Source organism: Cynocephalus volans, chromosome 7, assembly GCF_027409185.1.
Source record: "Cynocephalus volans isolate mCynVol1 chromosome 7, mCynVol1.pri, whole genome shotgun sequence".
Lineage (NCBI taxonomy): Eukaryota > Metazoa > Chordata > Mammalia > Dermoptera > Cynocephalidae > Cynocephalus > Cynocephalus volans.
The window spans coordinates 92,862,734-92,880,003 of NC_084466.1; the positions used below are offsets into that span (position 1 = coordinate 92,862,734).

General features: G+C 44.1%; 1 protein-coding gene across 8 annotated transcripts in view; it reads left to right on the forward strand.

Moving 5' to 3' along the window:
- KCNMA1 (potassium calcium-activated channel subfamily M alpha 1) overlaps window positions 1–17,270 on the forward strand; it is a 701,659-nt gene that overhangs the window by 632,609 nt on the left and 51,780 nt on the right. For all 8 annotated transcript variants that reach the window (XM_063102675.1, XM_063102667.1, XM_063102668.1 and 5 more), the window contains 2 exons: window positions 816–1,040; window positions 4,543–4,735. In XM_063102675.1, coding sequence (XP_062958745.1) covers window positions 816–1,040; window positions 4,543–4,735 — 418 coding nt within the window. The remainder of the gene's footprint in view (window positions 1–815; window positions 1,041–4,542; window positions 4,736–17,270) is intronic.

Genomic DNA, 17,270 nt, shown 5'->3' on the forward strand with positions numbered 1-17,270 from the left:
GGGCCATATGATCTCTGTCTCAACTAATCAATTCTGTTGTTGTAGTATGAAAGCAGCCATAAGGAATACCTAAATGTATGAGCTTGGCTGTGTTCCAGTAAAACTTTATTGGAATTTGTATTTCATATAATTTTCACATATTATGAAATATTCTTTTTTTGATTTTTTTTTTTAACAATTCTGAAGTGCAAAACCCATTTTTAGCTCATTGGACATGCAAAAGTATGTAGTGGACCAGATTTTGCCTTCGGGCCATGGTTTGCCAGCCTCTGGCTTTGGCTATCTATCATGTTCTACCTACTGGTGCTGTGATGTACTGTGACATCTCACCAATAAGTCTGGAACTCAAAACTCAGATTTCTCCAGCTGAGACCAACAAGGAAATCTGATTATTTTATCATCATTCAGCAGGAGAACCGAAAAAGCATCCTATTTTATCAACAATTTCATTGGGACTAAGATTTCCCTTTCCAAATAACATAAATATTTCTTTTTCCTCTTATTCCGCCCCCCCTCCGCCCCCAAATCACCCTGAAAGATCTTATGCTCACATGTATGTATGGCATATCTTTCTTAACTCTTTTGTCAAAGAAGGTAGGGATATGTGTGGATATAAGGTTTACCTACATTATTACATAAATATATATACGCACATATGCACGTGTCATGCATATAGCATTGATGCAATAAAAGTGATAGCACGTGGTAAGCACTCAGCAAGTGTCTGCTATATCCCTTGCACGAATGATTCTTCCTTCTTTGGGACAACGCAGTGAGTCCTCTCTCCGATGCTCCTGTGCTTCTCCCTGTTGCAGACTCGCAGCGAAGCCGCCATGACCGTCCTGAGTGGCCATGTGGTGGTCTGCATCTTTGGTGATGTCAGCTCAGCCCTGATTGGCCTCCGGAACCTGGTGATGCCACTCCGTGCCAGCAACTTCCATTACCACGAGCTCAAACACATTGTGTTCGTCGGCTCCATTGAGTACCTCAAGCGGGAATGGGAGACGCTTCATAACTTCCCCAAAGTGTCCATATTGCCTGTAAGTCCAAGGTCACATTATTGATGCTTTTTTCCCTCTTCTTTTCATTTACAAAACAAAATCCCAGGTGGACGTAATAGTTGCAGCTTTGATCATGCCTCTGCTTCTTCATCTGGGTATGGGCCTGAGGACTCAGCCCTTCCTCTGTGCTCTGTCAAGGAAAATCCAAACCCTGGGAGACCTTATTAAAAGGAATTTACAGCCAGGTTCCGTCCCTCATCAGGGATGAAGTTCAGCTTGTACAGGTGTATTAACCATATCACTGTCTAAACACTCTCTCCTTGCCTACGTAAAACCTAGACCATTGCAATATTATGATATTTATTGTAAGAATTTACTTACAGAAATTATAGAACTATTTGTAGCATGTTACTTATGGTATTATTAATACTTGGGGAAGCCTTAGTCTGTACCACCTTCTGTTTTCGAGTAAATATACGCAAATAACAGAGTTTTTTCTTTCTGCTGTATAGAAGGGATTGGCCAATGCGTCTGCCCCATTCATTTAGAAGCTTAGCTCAGCTTTCATGGTTGTGTGTGTGTATTTGTCTGTGTCTGCACATGTATGCATGCGATATTCTTGACTGCAAAACACCAGGACCCCAACCTAGAAGGAAAAGTTTGGGACTCCACCATTTAGTGTAAGGATATGGGTTACGTGCTCTGAGAGACATGTAACTGACTACTTCCTAATCATAATCATATATTTTCCACAAACAAAAAATTACAGAGTATCGTGCATTTCAACATTTGATGTAATTCTCCGTGTCAGGAAGTTCATGCAAATATCACTTATCCTCCAAGCATTTTTTTTTTTATTGGAAATTCATATCCCTAAATCTTGACATGGATTTCTCTACATGTCAGGAGGCCTGGATTTTTCCCTACTTGTGGAGCTAAATTCCATGATTTCTGTTATCAGTTTCCAGAATCTCAGAAATGGGGGGAAAAAAGAGCCAAATAATGTAATTCATTAAAAAACACTTAAGAATCTATCCACAAGTAGTACCCATTAATAGCCACCATTTGTCTTTATATGACTGGCAAAATAGGTACTCAGTAAATATTTAAAAGTGTGAGAAAAATATCAAACAGATCTCTTTTGGATGCAGGGCCAAAAACCCACTGCTTTAGTGAACACAAGTAGTTTAAAATAGTCACCTATAGAAAAACAAATAGTCATGCATGTAGAAGAGTATAAACATATATATACTTCATTGATTTCAGAAATATGGTAGATTTGATTATATATTTCCATAATTATCTTCCTTCCTGTGCTCTTCCACATGGCCCCCTGACCTCTGTCTTTGTAAAGAGCTTATTATTTTGCTGGGATACATGTGTCATGTGTGTGTGTGTGTGTGTGTGTGTGTGTGTGTGTGTGTGTGTGTGTGTGTGTGTGTGTGTTTCCTTCTGCCTGCCCATGTACATATTCACTCACCTGCATTCATATGTATGAATGAGCTCTCATATTTTCAGGCTTTTTCAAATCCTCCAAAACTTAGTGTTTTCAAGCACAACAGATTTGCACAAATGGGCCTTTGCTTATGTCTTCACATATTTCAGTGTTTAAACAGCACCCTATATATAAGACCAATCCAGAGAAATGCAAAAGCTTTCTATGTATGTCATTTGTATTTCTTGTGGTTTGAAATCCTATGTATACAACTGCACAGGGATTGTCTTATAACACGATTACTGCTGGATTCCCTGCAAGGTGAAAATTGAAAGAATATGTATGTAGGCAGTTGAACCTTATGTACTGGCCACATGATTCAGGAAGTTGGTCAGACATTTTGTTGCAAGAGATCACAGGAAAAGAGGGCATTCTTCTCTCAAAAGATACTTCTTCAGAGCCTGGAACTAGTAGCTTTCCAGCACCCATATCAGTAAATGCTCCTTCCTCCACAGCTGCAGCAATATTTTGGGGGTTGAAGTTAGAATCATGACTGCCACTGAGTCATAAAAGAGGGTTGATGGGCTCGATCTCTGCAGCTGAGTCCTATCTTCTCAGAGTCACTTTTCTAGGAAGGGGGACCAGAGGAAGACATCTAGATATGTATATGGCAGTGGGCAAACCTTTGCCCTTCACAGTCAGTGAGCTGAGGGCAACTCGCGTCTTCATGCAGGCAAAGCAGAAGCTAGATTCAGGCTGGAGGATCAGGGAGGCTGGATGGGAGCCCCACAGTGCTGCTGCATGGCCCCTGTGGAGCTCTGGCATGGGAGGGCCTGATTAGTTTTGCTGTGGCTCCTCCTTAGGACACAGGGCATGCAGAGGTCACAGATTCTCCTTCAGCACTACTAACCCTTCTATTTTACCTACAGTTGCATTCCCACATCTTTGTCATTACCTCCTTCGATCTGGGGGGTTTCCACTGTTTTTTTTTTTTCCTTGTTACCATGTCATTAAAAAAATATGTTTACTGGTTTATTTATTTTTAATCGTACCAGTAATATCACATATGTTCTTGTTATAAAATATTCAAACAATACACAACTATATGAAATCAATAGCAAACTTCCCTTTTCATCCTTTCAATTCCTCTCCCCAGAGATAATTATTGTTATTAGCTTAGTGTGTATTTTTCCTGTGCTTTCTGTCTGAATTTACATGCATTTATAAATGTATAGTTTCATTGTGTGTTTTTATTAATATAAATGAAACTATACTTTTTGAACGGTTCTAGAAATTTTTTCACCTCCCCTCTGTCTTGGAGATCCTTCCCAGTTGATGGCCATGTGGAGAACTAGCTCAGTCTCTTAACCCACTGCATACTCTTCTATTGCATATATGTCCGATAGTATATTGAACCATTCCTATGTCGTTGGGCAATTAGGCAATTTCCTTGTTTTTTTTTTTTTTTTCTTGCTGAAAATATGCAATAAAATTATATGAAGTGAAGCTTTACTCCTTTGCATCCCCCCTTTGAAGATGCACATTACTTCCAGTTCCTTCCCTAACCTCCAAATTGAGCAGAGCCTTCAGCCCCTCATCACTCCATGGGCACCGGCGACTTCCCCTTGGCTGCACTGGAAATTCTCGTTGGAACTGCTGTCTTTCGCCTGAGACAGAAGTGACCTGCTATTAAATAAACAGGCATTTACAATCCACCCCCTCGTTACATTCTGAAAGCCAGAGGTTGCCACAGGACAGTTACTTAAATCAAGACAATTTCCAGGCAGGAAGAAGATGTAAAACCCTGGCATTATTCCTCCACTGCGTTTGTTAGTAATAGGTTGATTGAGTATTGAGAGCAAGCCTAAAATGCTGCCATCAGCACCGACTACCCTTTACATTAGCACATAGCTCCTATTCCCTTGAACGTAGTTAGGCCAGCTTAATGTCAAGGCATAAAAAAGATACTTGTTAAATAATTTCCCAAAGCTCCTGCTCAATCTTTAATTTGTTTTTATTTTTTTCCTCTTTCCCTCTCCTCTCTTGGTCTCACTTTTACTTTCTCTCTCTCTCTCTCTCTCTCTCTTTCATTCCTCTATGCCAAAGGGTACGCCATTAAGTCGGGCTGATTTAAGGGCTGTCAACATCAACCTCTGTGACATGTGCGTTATCCTGTCAGCCAATCAGAATAATATTGATGATACTTCGCTGCAGGACAAGGAATGCATCTTGGCGTCACTCAACATCAAATCTATGCAGTTTGATGACAGCATCGGGGTCTTGCAGGCTAATTCCCAAGGTAAGGACAGCCTGTAATACTTCTTTGCTGTGCCTACAGGGGACAGGGGCTGGCAAGAGGGATATCCTTCACTCAGTAATTCAAAGTGGCTCACATCAGCCTGCCTGGCAGAGAAACCTGCGGTCACCGTGGTGGCTTTCAAAGGGGCATCTGCTTCCTCTTCTTTCCATCCCGGGACACAGGCTTGAGACCTGATCACCCACACACAGATTAGGTTGCCTTCTCAGAATAAATAAGCCCTTAAGTGGCCACCCCTCAGTCTTCCCAACCACTGGCTTTATGACCAGGGTCATCAGCCAAATGTCAGAGCCCTGAACAGATGCTGGCTGCACAATTCCTAATGTTTCCCCCCAGTGTGTGTTTTTGCCATTGAGCTGGGATGAGAGTGTTAAGCTTTGCTAGTGTTAGAGCTGGGTCTAAGACTCTGCCGACCTAGGGATGGTGATCTCTGGAGTGTGGGGACTATTTGGACACTAAAAGTCATTGAAGAAGAGGTAACACTTGTCAGCCTATGCATTTTCCTACAGAAGGCACGACAGCCTTACAGGACACACATCTACCTTTCTGCTCTGCACCCATTCTTCCCCGTCATTCGCTCTGGGCTCCTGGGCAGGTGGTTACAAGTAAAGATGTCACCTGGCAGTCTCAGAGAGGCAGCACAGCAAAAACCCTGGAACAAACAACCTCAGTAATCAGGATCTGGCAGGAGAGAATGGGAAGCATTTTCCTCTGAGCGACACCTCTGTGTAGGCTTGCCACGATCTTTAGGATCTTGTCATATACTGGATGGGGAGCATTGGCTGCCTGATGGGGGCCTGAATTCCATTGTTCCAGGATAGAAGATTGAAGGATCACAGGCCATGAGAACTATAGCTACTGGGATATGAAGCACCACCTTATTGACAGCTGAGCAAGTGTCTCCCCCCCACCACCAGATGCAGGGCCTTCTGGAAGCTCAGCTTGATCATGCAGCCTAGATAGCTACACTATCTTTTGTCAAGGTGGCATCACCACCACCTCCTTCTAACATCTAATCGGCATTGCAGCAAAGCCAGGAACAATAGTTTCTAGAATCCTCTTTCCTGCATCACTCTGGGCACTGGGGTGAAGTTTGGAAAGTGGAAGAGACAGATGCTTTGATTGTTTGGAGGCAGCTGCAGTCAGCTCCTGAGCAGACTCCGGGTTCAAAGTAGGTCTCGGGGGAGCTTCCTGAGAACCAATGTCTTCGCTGCTGTGGACAGAGACAGGGATTTGTGGTTTTCCCGAGGGTCTTAAGATTCATAGCAACCTCTGGTCAAGCTCTGAAGAACATTCCACTTTGGCGTTGCATGTGACATGGCTTCTGTCCTACTGACACAACCCTGATACAGCTGAAGCCTAATTTTGACCACTCTGCTCCACTATCTTCCCCACAACCCCCAAATCTAAATATTGGAATCCATTTGCTCAGCTGTGCCCACCAGAGAGAGCAACATGTCAAAGCCGTGAGAGAGGCCCTGAGCTCTTCCTGCCAGCTGTGCACTGAGGGTGCATAGCCTGCCTCCTGGACGGCCTGTCCAGGCAGCACAGGTGAGAGGATGCTAGAAGACAGTAAGCTAACCTGCTAGGAGGTGGAAGAGGCAAGCTGGCATCTGGTCCCTGCCTCTAAGCCCTTGCTCTTCTATATGTTCTCGCTGCCCTTGCCCTGGTATTGGCATCACCTGGGGGAGATTGTTAGAAATGCAGAATGGCATGGCCCACCCCAAACCCAGGGGTCAGAATCTGCATTCTAACAATATCCCCAGGTGACACGTATGTGCTGCATTAAGGCACAATAAATCCTCCACTGACAAAACCAGTGTAGTGAACACACTGACCAACCTGGCTAGATGTTCCTCCTGTCCTGGGAGGAACCAGCAAGGGGAATGGAAAGAAGTGGAAGCCCAAGTTCTCCTCTGGGGGGAGAGGGAAGCAGGCAGGAGGGCCCAGGAAAACACTGCCTTTCCCCAGCACGCCTGTTTCTTCCTTATTCAATCATTGTGAAGTCCATAGATCAGAATCTCAATGTATAATTGAATTACATATGCATGTGACATAGGTGTCCCTTCTAGCTGTCTTACGCCTTATCCAAGCCTGTCAGATCTAATATAATGGCCAAACTGATAAAAATGCTTCCCTTTCCCAGTGCTCAAAAGCCTTCTTTATTCCTTTTAGCACAGGAATAAGCAAGAAAAATAGGTTTTGGCCGGAGATACGGAGGTAGGAGAAAGGACACTCATTTTTCCTCCAAAGAAAAAAAGAAGGGCACTCTTTTTTTTTTGTATATACACATGCACACACTGCTATGGTCTGAATGTCGATGTCCCCTCAAATTCATATATTGAAATCCTAATCCCTAAAGTGAAAGTGTTAGGCAATGGGACCTTTGATATGTGATTAGATCACAAGAGGGGAGCCCCCATGAATGGATTAATGCCTTTATAAAGGAGGTCTGAGAGAGAGACCCTCTCACCCCTCCCCACCATGTGAGGACACAGAGAAAAAGCTCTCACCAGACACTGAATCTGCTAGTGCCTTGATCTTGGACTTCCCAGCCTCCAGAAGTGTAAGAAATATGTTTCTGTCAACCATAAGCCATCCAGTTTACAATATTTGTTATAGTGGCCTGAATGGACTAGACCACACACACAACAAAAGAAGGCACAGGATGTGTTTATGTTCCCAGTGGCGATTTTCATGGGCTCCCGGTGAGTGTGGAGCAGAGCTTGTGCCTCCCAGTAGCTGCAGTGTGTCTTGCTCTCAAGGACAAAATGTTTAAGCTGTAGCCCACCAAGCCCTATTTCCCTTATTTTCTTACCCTGCCTGTTCCTCTGTTGTTCTAGGTTTCTAACACTGTCCTCTGGTGGCATTCTGACCTTCCAAAGGCAGTGGTCAGTGGTGGCCATCAACACCAAGAAGTCACTTTCTCCCTAGTGCTCACCTTGGGCTGCTGACCCCGTTCCCCACTCCTTGAATTCCTCTTAGCCCCTGGGGCCAGATAAATGAGCTGAATTTTTTTTTTAATGCTTTTCCTCTTTGAGACCCTTTTGAGTGCCCATTGGCATCAGATACTTTTGTTATCTTTCATCTGAGCATTTGGCATGACCAAGCTCCAAGAGGTTCAGAATTACAGGGAACAGAAAGGATTTCTTGTCACTCTTACCATTTTGGGAAACAATTCAACTTCCTCTGGGTGATAGCTACATAGATTTCTTGCTGCTACCACCCCAGCTTTCATTACTATGTATTTTTTAGTCCTTTATGAAACTCCATCTTTGGCTTTACCTGGAAAGCTGTGTTATTATCTCTCCAGAACCCAGTTGGACAGAAACGTGGACCCAGGACAAATGTTATGGTCTTGGGTCAGACTATTCATGCAAACTTATGGAAAGTTTTTCTAACATGATACAATTTAACCTGAAAAATGTGACTTACCATTGAGAAAACAGAGCCTTCATTGGACACTGGCCACCGCATGTTATCAGGTCTCCTAGGCTAGCAAAACCTCTCTCTTCTCTTCTCTTCTTTTCACATTCCCTTTTGGTGTCATTTTTCTAGCCCACATGGTGTCAGAGCCCACCTAGCCTAGGGATTCTGGGCCAGACACTTTCTAAAAAGATCTGAGATGTGATGGCTGGTTGTCAAGAACAATTACAGAAAAAGGTGGCATCCCCTGTGCTGGATGGCATATTCGATGTGACAGTTGGGTCTATGAGATGCAGTTTTAATATACAGCAGGCAAAACTGCAGTGACAATTATATAAAGCAGGTGAAGCCGCTTCTTGCTGGTCAGCAAACATCAGCTCAGAACCACTTTACAGCTCTTTACCAGCAACTAAGTGCCTTTATTTACAGAGCGCCTGTCACTTCCCTTTGGCTGGAGAGCTGGTGTATTATTTAGCACGCATTTGTCTGGGGAAAACATTTCAATTTAAATCAGCTGGTACAACAGTGGCTTTTGCCAGACTGTTTCCCTGTGGTTCTAAAACACAAGAGCTGAGTCTGATCTTGGAAGGGAGGGTGAGCAGAGGGAGGAAGGGTCCGTTCTCAGAGAGCTGCTTGAGTCAGTGCCTGAAAAGAGGGAGCATGTGGTGGTCTTGCATTCTGCTTTCATAGCAAGTTATGAAATGAGCATCTTACAGTTTCTTCCTGCTTAACCTTCTAGTAGGGGCAGCTCTTAAGGGAAAGGAAGAAGAAGAAATGGGAGCTGGGTGTTGTCTATACAGCAGGTGCTCTAAAGGCCCAGCACACAAAGGTGACTTGAATTCAGCCACTCACTGTGCATGAGAGGCTCAGAAGTGAACAAGGTGTCCCCATCAGCAATTACAGCACATAAGACAAGGACCAGGCTTGAAACAGGAGCACAGAGGACTCCTTATTGTGTGTATTTCGAAGAGTTGAGAAGGCTTCCAGGGAGAGGTGACATCTGTGCATGACTTGAATATGTGTGGCTTTTGAGCACTTGAAATGTGGCTAAGTTTGACTAAGGAGCTGAATTTTTCCTTTTTTTAAAATTTTAATAAATTTAAATTTAAATAGCGACATGTGGCTAGAAGCTACCATATTGGACAGCACAGGCCTAGAGCATATATTTGTTGCCTTGCTAAGGGTTTGGATTTGGGGGAGTCATCAAAGACCTATAGGAAAAGGATGATTAAATTCCTCTTTGAAAATGATAATGGGCAAAAATGGGAACTTGGTTTAGAGGTGGGAAGAGATGGAGGCACGTGCTGTGTAAGAAGGCTACTTCAGTGGACTAGAAGGACAGGATGAGGATGGGACAGTGCAGCCTTAGTGATGTCAGTAGGGAGGGTGAGACAAATTGAGGTGGACTTGAAGCGTAGAAGAGATAGCGGCTGAGGGCCAGGTGGGTGGAAAGGAGGTGTGGATGGAGCAAGAATGAGGGGTTGGCAATGAGTCTTGAGTCTGGCTACTGGGTAGATGTAGAAGCAGGTAAGTAAGCAGAGGGTTTGGGAAAGGAGGAAAAGGATTTGGTCCCTTAGAGTTGGTGAGGAGCAGCTGAGGTTGGCACCATGACAGCACAATGAAGCCAGTCAGTATGACCCTGTGGTTTTCCTGGCAGTGCTTGGCAGGAAAAGCCGAAGCAGACGTTGGTTTTAGCTTGGGATGGGAATCTGTAGGAGGCAGAGGATTCCATTGTGCTATTGAGAGAAGATTAAAGTGAGTGGCCACTGGGTCTAAGCTGGCAGGTGCATTAGTCAAACCGGGAAGGCCTTATAGACCTAGGCATCAAAGACAAAGCAAGGAATAAATCCCTGTAAGGTCAGAGAGCAGGAATGTGGATTAAAGTGGGACAGCCAAAGGGTGGGAGGTGGCCAGAGAGGAGAATATGGGAAAGCCTCAGAGAAAGAGTATTCCTCATGGAGACACAGAAGAGCTTGGTGGTACTGCACAGAAAATAGTCCTTCTCCCTGAAAACCCTGAACCCAAAGCAAAACCCATCTGAACAGCGCCCTCACCACCACCACAACCAACAACAGCGGCTGCAATAATAATGCCAATGTCAGTGAACCTCTGCTGAGATTACGGGGTAGGCGTTTGCCAACTGAGAAAGCATGCGTTTCTTAGATCACTGGCTTTTATCCTTGGCTGCATGTTGTACTCACTTGAAACATTTGAAAAAATACTGATGCCTGGGTTGAAACTCAGCAATTGTGATTTAATTAGTTGGGGGTACGGACCGGGCATCAGGAGTTTTCTAAGCTCCCAGTTGACTCCCATGTATAACCAGGGTTGAGAACCACTGCCCTAGGTAGTCCTCAGAGGAGGCGAGCAAGGTAAAGAGGTGACTATTTTGATTGTAAAGATGAGGAAACTGAGGCTTAGAGAAGTTAAGTGATGCTTTTAACCTGGTCTCCCAGCCTCAGGAACTGGAGATCCTAACCATTGAACCATTTTGCTTCTGTAGGACAGTTCTGTTGCCTCAGCCTAATGGTCTGCCTCCTTCCCATCGTCCTCAGCTTTCCCAAGACTTGAAAGCTTCAAGTGGAGAAAAAAGGGGGTCGGGGGATGTGGCGGAGACAGCAGGCTCTAGCTATTTTCTGCCTAACTGGCTGTATTCATCAATCTTGTTCCTGTCACATGTCTCAAGGTGATGAGGAAAGGGTGTTAGTTGTCCAGTGGACAGGCCTTTGTCCTGAGCACAGCTTTTGGAAGGCAGCAGAGCTGAGGTCCTGCTCTGCCCTGCTGCTGACCAGCCACGTTGCGCATGTGCAAAGTTGGCTGTGTGCTCCCCTCGAAGCCTGGGTCTCTAAGAAGGTGGAGCTCTGTGTGTACTTCAGTGTCTGGGCTGAATTTGGATGTTGGTGTTAAGTTTCCTCCGTTGTTCCTGTTCCTGTTATATGCTCCACTTTAATTTGACTCATGTTCCCTGTCCTGTAGGTGTCCATCCAATGCACAAGCATTTATTAAGCACCTCTGGTGTGCCCTGACTGTGCATGGCAGGCATTGCTGGGGAGACAGGGGAGCAAAACACACATTCCTGGCCCTGCAGCCTCCTGTGTAAATGAATAACACCGCTTCAGAAGGTTGGTTTATTACCATGAGAGAATTACTATCTATAGGCGCTAACACTGGGAGCAGAAAGAGAAGAGTGGATTTGAGAGACACTTAGAAAAAAATGCATGGGATTTCTGCAGGAGGAGACTAAGAGAGCTGGCTCGAGTGATGGGGAATAGCAGCGAAGGGCAGAGGCACATGGGGGCATGTTCATGTGTTAGAGGGACAGGAACAGGTACAATTTGGCTGGAATACAGAGTATGTATAAGACATCAGGGAGAGATGAGGCTGAAATGTGGGTTGGGCATTGAGGACTCTTTTTTTTTTTTTTTTGAGTAAGGAAGCTGTAAATATTTTTCATGAGTTTATAAGTCAGGAAGCTGTAAATAATTCAGTAGGCACTGGGGAGCTACGGAAGGTTTCAAAGCAAGAAAGTGATGGGATTGGACCCGAGCTTTAGGGAGATTGATCTGGCAGCCCTATGAAGCATTGTTTGGAGTGAAAGGAAGAGGATGCAGGTGAGGAACTACGGTTATCCAGAAGGAAGCCAGGAACGCTGAATTGGAAAAAGAACAGGCGTTTTAGCAGGAGTCACTGTGGATGTAAAGCAGACTGCATGGATGGGAGCTTCCTTCCTGGTGACAAGGACAGCAACGCTGCTCTCAAGAGGAGGCCTGCTGAGTGCAGGGATGGGCTGTGGGAGAAAGTGGTATTGGTAGGTTTGGGTGTAGTCGTGGTTCATTCCCACTGGCACTTAGTAGAAAATCCAGGTGGGCATGAAAAGCAGATGAGTGAAAATAAAGTCCTGAATCCAGGGGAGGGTCACAGCTAGAGATCTGGCCTATTGCTCACGCTCTAGGAGCAGAGGGGAGCCTCGGGCAGAGGGAGGAAGGAAAGACAGTTCAAGGACAGAAGTCTGAGGACTTTCTTAGAATGAGGGGGCAGAGGGAATGGTTAGTAGAAGCTGGGGAGCCACAAGCTGATGGTCCCCAACATACCAGGGGCGTGAGGAGCAGAGATATGAAAACCAGGACATATGTCCACTGCCCGGTTTCCCTTGCCTCCTCTAAGTTTATTTTTCTATATTCTATGCCTTTTTATAGCCACCAAGTTGAAAAATAGTTATAGTGGTTTACACACACACACCCACAGATTCCTCCAGTTCTCCCTGACCTGAAGTGTAGTTACACTAAATGAATGTCCACATATAAGCAGATGTTCTCCTTTCCTGCATTTCAACAAAGGTTAAGAGCCTCAAGTAGGGAATGACATTTTTCTTTGGACCTACGGCAGCAGTCCTTGGAGAGATAGCATTAATTGGGGGCATAGGGTACATCCTCCCCATCCTGACGTCTGAGATATCTTTTACTGTTCCAGAGAAGAAAATGTGACCTTCTGTTTTATCTTTGTGCGAAACAACATGGATTAGAACTTCTAAATTATTGAATGACAAAAAGCAGGATTCAGAAGTACCTTCCTAAAATGCAACTCTGGGACAGAACCTGCAATATGGGATGTATTGAAGACTGCTGAGTGTTCGTTTTCAATTGATTACTAAGGCAGGCTGGATCAGCCTTGCTGATAAAAGTGTGATTTATTTTAAGCAGTGATTGTTTCATTCTGGTCAGTATGAGAGGAAAGGTGTCAAGAGCTATGAAGATTTGAAGGGAAAAAATTGACAAACGAATTTTGTGAAGGGGACAACCAGAATGGGGCAATTCCTGGACAACGTTACTTGCCAAGTGGTTAAGAGAAGAAGGCTTGCAGACTTAAAGGCCATTTTATTTTTGGTTCCATTGGATGAAAACCAGGACCGATGGCTAATGATTAAAGAGAACAAAATTTTAGCCCAGCATAAGGAGAACATTTCCAGAATAGAATGGACGACCTAGAAATTTAGTGAGCGTCCTATCCCTGCATGTCCTTTTGCCAAAGGCAAGTTACTGACATAATCTTTTCTGTGGTCCTTTATAACTGAGGGTCTCTGGTGTTTTCTTGATTTTTATTACACAGGGATCTGTGTTTTATATGATCTACATTCTTACTCTAGAGGGAGAGCTATGATGTTTGGCAGGATTGGGGTCACGGGTCTTTTAGTGGAAGCGTTCACATCCTTCCGGAATGGCACTGTCTTTGTGTCTAAAGATGGGGAGCAGCCAGCGTTGGGGTGAGCAGCTGCACATCTGGCTTTTCCATTAACTTGACAGACCACCCCATTCTCAACTCCCATGCCACCTTCAACACCTGCCCTCCCCTCTTCCACTTCCCCAAGCCTGGCTTCCCTCACACCAAGGCTGCTCCCTCTTTCTTGCAAACACACCTATACACATATCTCACACACGTTCTCCCTCCCTGAAATCGGAAACGCATTTTTTCAGCTGCTCCCATATAACATTTCATTACCACTGTATTCTCTCTCAATTCTGAAACGGCGGTGGGGGAGAAGCCATTTCTCTTTATACCCACCCAATGAACAAAGCTCAGTGCTAAAATATTTTTCTTCCATTGTAACTGAAACTGCTGTTGGCTTCCATCCCAAAAACCAGAAAGACAATTATACTTAACTGTTTAGAGATTTATAAATACCACACTGGAGTAGCCTCTAGGTAGTAACTTCAGATACCCAGCCCAATAATTTTCTTTTATTGGTTTGTGATTTAGGTCTTATTTTGAGTCCTCTATAATAAGAGTAGTACATTTCATTAAAAGAGCTTTCTAAACAATAAAGAAAATCTGGCTTAGGGCTCTGAGCAGGTCTCAAGTACAGAAAGGGGCCTGCCCTGGTACATTTCTTCTGTGGACACTGCAAGATGAATCTCAGCACAGCGGTGCAGATGTATTTCAGCAAAGCAGCCATTGCAGCTGTTTTCTAAATGACTTCAACTTAGAAGAATTTTTCCTATGCAGCATATTTCATCACATGAGAGAGCCTCTTAAGACTGCCATTTACTATTCTGGTAATATACTCCTAGTGAAAGATAGAAGGAAAAACAACAGCAGCAGCAGCAGCTGTAAGGAGATTGAGAAAGCTGAACCGCTTTCTGAACCTGTGCAGGATTTTATGCCCTCCCTACATGAAGGTCTTTGTTGGGGAGTAAATGTGGGGGGGGGGGAAGCAAAAATGGACAAAATAATCTTTTCCTTCCAACTGCATACAGAGCAGATTCACTTCCCTACTCAGGCTGCACCCAGCTTGGGACTACTGTACTGAAATCTTAGCCTCAGAGACAGAAAACAGATGTGGGGTGGTGTTGGTATTGGCCCAAGGTCATTGTCTTAGCATCAGGCTTTCACATGCTGGTTTACCTCTCAAAATGTGTGAGCCTTGTACTTAATGCCCCTTTTAAAAAATTGTAAGTTCTCTTTTATCAGGTGAGCCATGCACCAGGTACATTCATGTACAATGTTTCATTTAATCTCTCTGACAACCTGCTGCGGTGGAGGTTACTTTCTTCATTTTGCAGATGAGAAAACAGAGGCTCAGGAAAACTAATCATGTGTCATAGTCTCATAGGTGGTCAAGAGTGCACAGATTTGATCCCCAAACTGTCTGATTCCAAAGCCTATGCTTTTCTCACCACATCGACCTGCCCATTAAAGACAAGTTTTTCTCTGATGAGAATGAACCTCAATCTGTACATATCTGCTTTAAGGGACAAGGAAGCATCTCAGGGACAAACACTAAAGGGAATGAAAAACTCAAGCTGTGCCAACCTCTCTGCAAAATTGATACTTGCACCCAAGGGTCTGAAGTTTGTTTTGCATGTTTCTTGTCTTCATGAATCCCCAGTTTTTGAATCTCTAGTCCTACCCATCCCAACAATGAGAGACACTAGGATTCTCTTAGCCCAAGTCTTTCTTGCTACAACTCGACAAAAAAGAGAGTGGGGGGACGTATGAAGCATTCTGCTTAGCCTGCTTTTGTGAACGGTATAATTGTATGAGCTTTTTCCCCCCCTGTTAATATAGATTGGAATTTGGAGTTGTCAGAAAGAGGATAGAAAATTTGAGACCTAGCCATTACTTTCTTTTATCAAGAGACTTACAAAGTATTTCCAGGTTTTATCTACTTATTCCACTCTCCAGGTGGAAGTTTTCACAGAAGGCAGTAGATGAGAATGAACAGACACTGTAGCCTCCGAAGCCTAGGCTTTCAGACAGTATGCTAGGCTCAGAAAATGGTGCAGAGAAATGGTTGTCCTGTGGGAGGAAAGCACAGTCGTACAGTCAGAGAAAGGTAAAGGAAGTCATGTGATCCCGTGGACTCTCTAAGACCCCTGATGAAATTCTGGGTAGGGATGGATCAGTCAACAGTTTTTTTTCCTGAGCGTCAGTTTGGTTTACACCTATGCCTGAGGTGGTTGTCCCTGTTCATTCTACAGTTCATGCTGTCCCAGAGCTAATAGCATCTACATAGGCAAAAGTGACAGAAACATATAAAATAAGTTGTAGGGCCCAACTTGGACATGCATATTTAATGACATAGATTTTGGAACATTCCAGAGTGTCTTGCACAGTTCATAGCATGAGCCATTTGTAATTTTCTGAGGTATGAATTTAATCCACCTACTGTGAAGATAGCATGCATACCTCAAACTAGCAAGTGAGCCCAGCCAACTATCCAATGCATTTTTGTCTTTACCTGTCCTTTTATAGAAAAAGATCACGTGAAGTCCTAAAACCTTTATTTCTTTTCTTAAAAGTGGTTCTGCAAAGAAGCCAACTGATTTATAAATGTCTTTAGTTCTGGACTTAAAGCATATTTAAGGATGTGAATGATCCTTAAAAGTTTCAGTTATACTTCATGGAAAGTCCTGCAGGAAAATTATCCTCCACATTCAAAGAGCAGTATAGTGGTCATTGAACGTCTTGTTATGTATCTCCAGTGAGGACTTCCCACTTTAAGTGCTACATGAATGTTTCCATGCAATGTGTTATGAGAAGGTTGCTTTGAGCTGTGATAGTCAGGGCATGCTCCAGACAGAGTAAATGGACTTGAATTTGAAATTAGGTGTGATCATGGTAACTTAAGGTGCTGACGGGCATATGGAAAGGGCCGAAGCTGAGTGAGAGAAGGCCGAGGAGAGGCCAAGTGTGTTTTGCAAAGGGTCGCTTGGTTATATGTGTACTAACCATATAACCAAGGTACTTAAAGTGCTCACCGTGTCAGACGAAATGATTGGTTTCAAAAGACCAGCCTGTTGTATTTTACTGATCTCTCCACCCCCACCAACTGTCAGAAATATTTTTAAATGCTTAGCACAGCACCTCACGCCTAGTGGACACTTAATAGAAGTTTGTGGAGGGAGTGAATAAAGGGTTTGATCCTGACATCTGTTGCTTGCAGTCTGCGCTCCCTTAGTTTGCCCTCAAATGAGATGAAGCAGCTCGATACCTTTATTATATCCTGTACCCTTTCCCTTCAGGCTTCAATCACTCTTCAGTCATTTGACAACTGGACTCTGGGCAAAGACTACAAAGGTCAAAGACCTTGAACTAGTCTGTAGGAGCCTTGGTCAGACAGCCAAGTCTTCTCTTGTGTAAATCACCCCATTCCTCTAGCCTTTATAATAGCTCCTGGCTCTCAGTTCGTGGCTTCACTGGGTGTACTGTCACACAGTACCAGCCCAAGGCCTGAGGAGACTCTCGGATTGAGACCTCCAGACTTCGCTAAAGGGGCAGAAAACATCTCTACTTTCTGCTCCAGGGAGCCGTGAATGGCTCCTGAGAGCTTCCTGGTCTATAGGGAAGGATATTCCTCTGAGCAGTAGACTGGAGCAGGAGGAACTCAGAAGGTGGGTTTTGTTGCTCTAGTTTATGATGGTGAATCACAAACATGGCTGTCAGAGTAATGACACAATTATGGAGCATCAAGGAACCAGGTTTTAAATGCTAGTTCTAGCAATCGTGTGTCATTTGACTTTGGATAAACACTCTGATTTCATTTCTTCTCTATAAAGTTTTGTTAAAGAGACCCCACCCAAAGACCCTAAGGGAT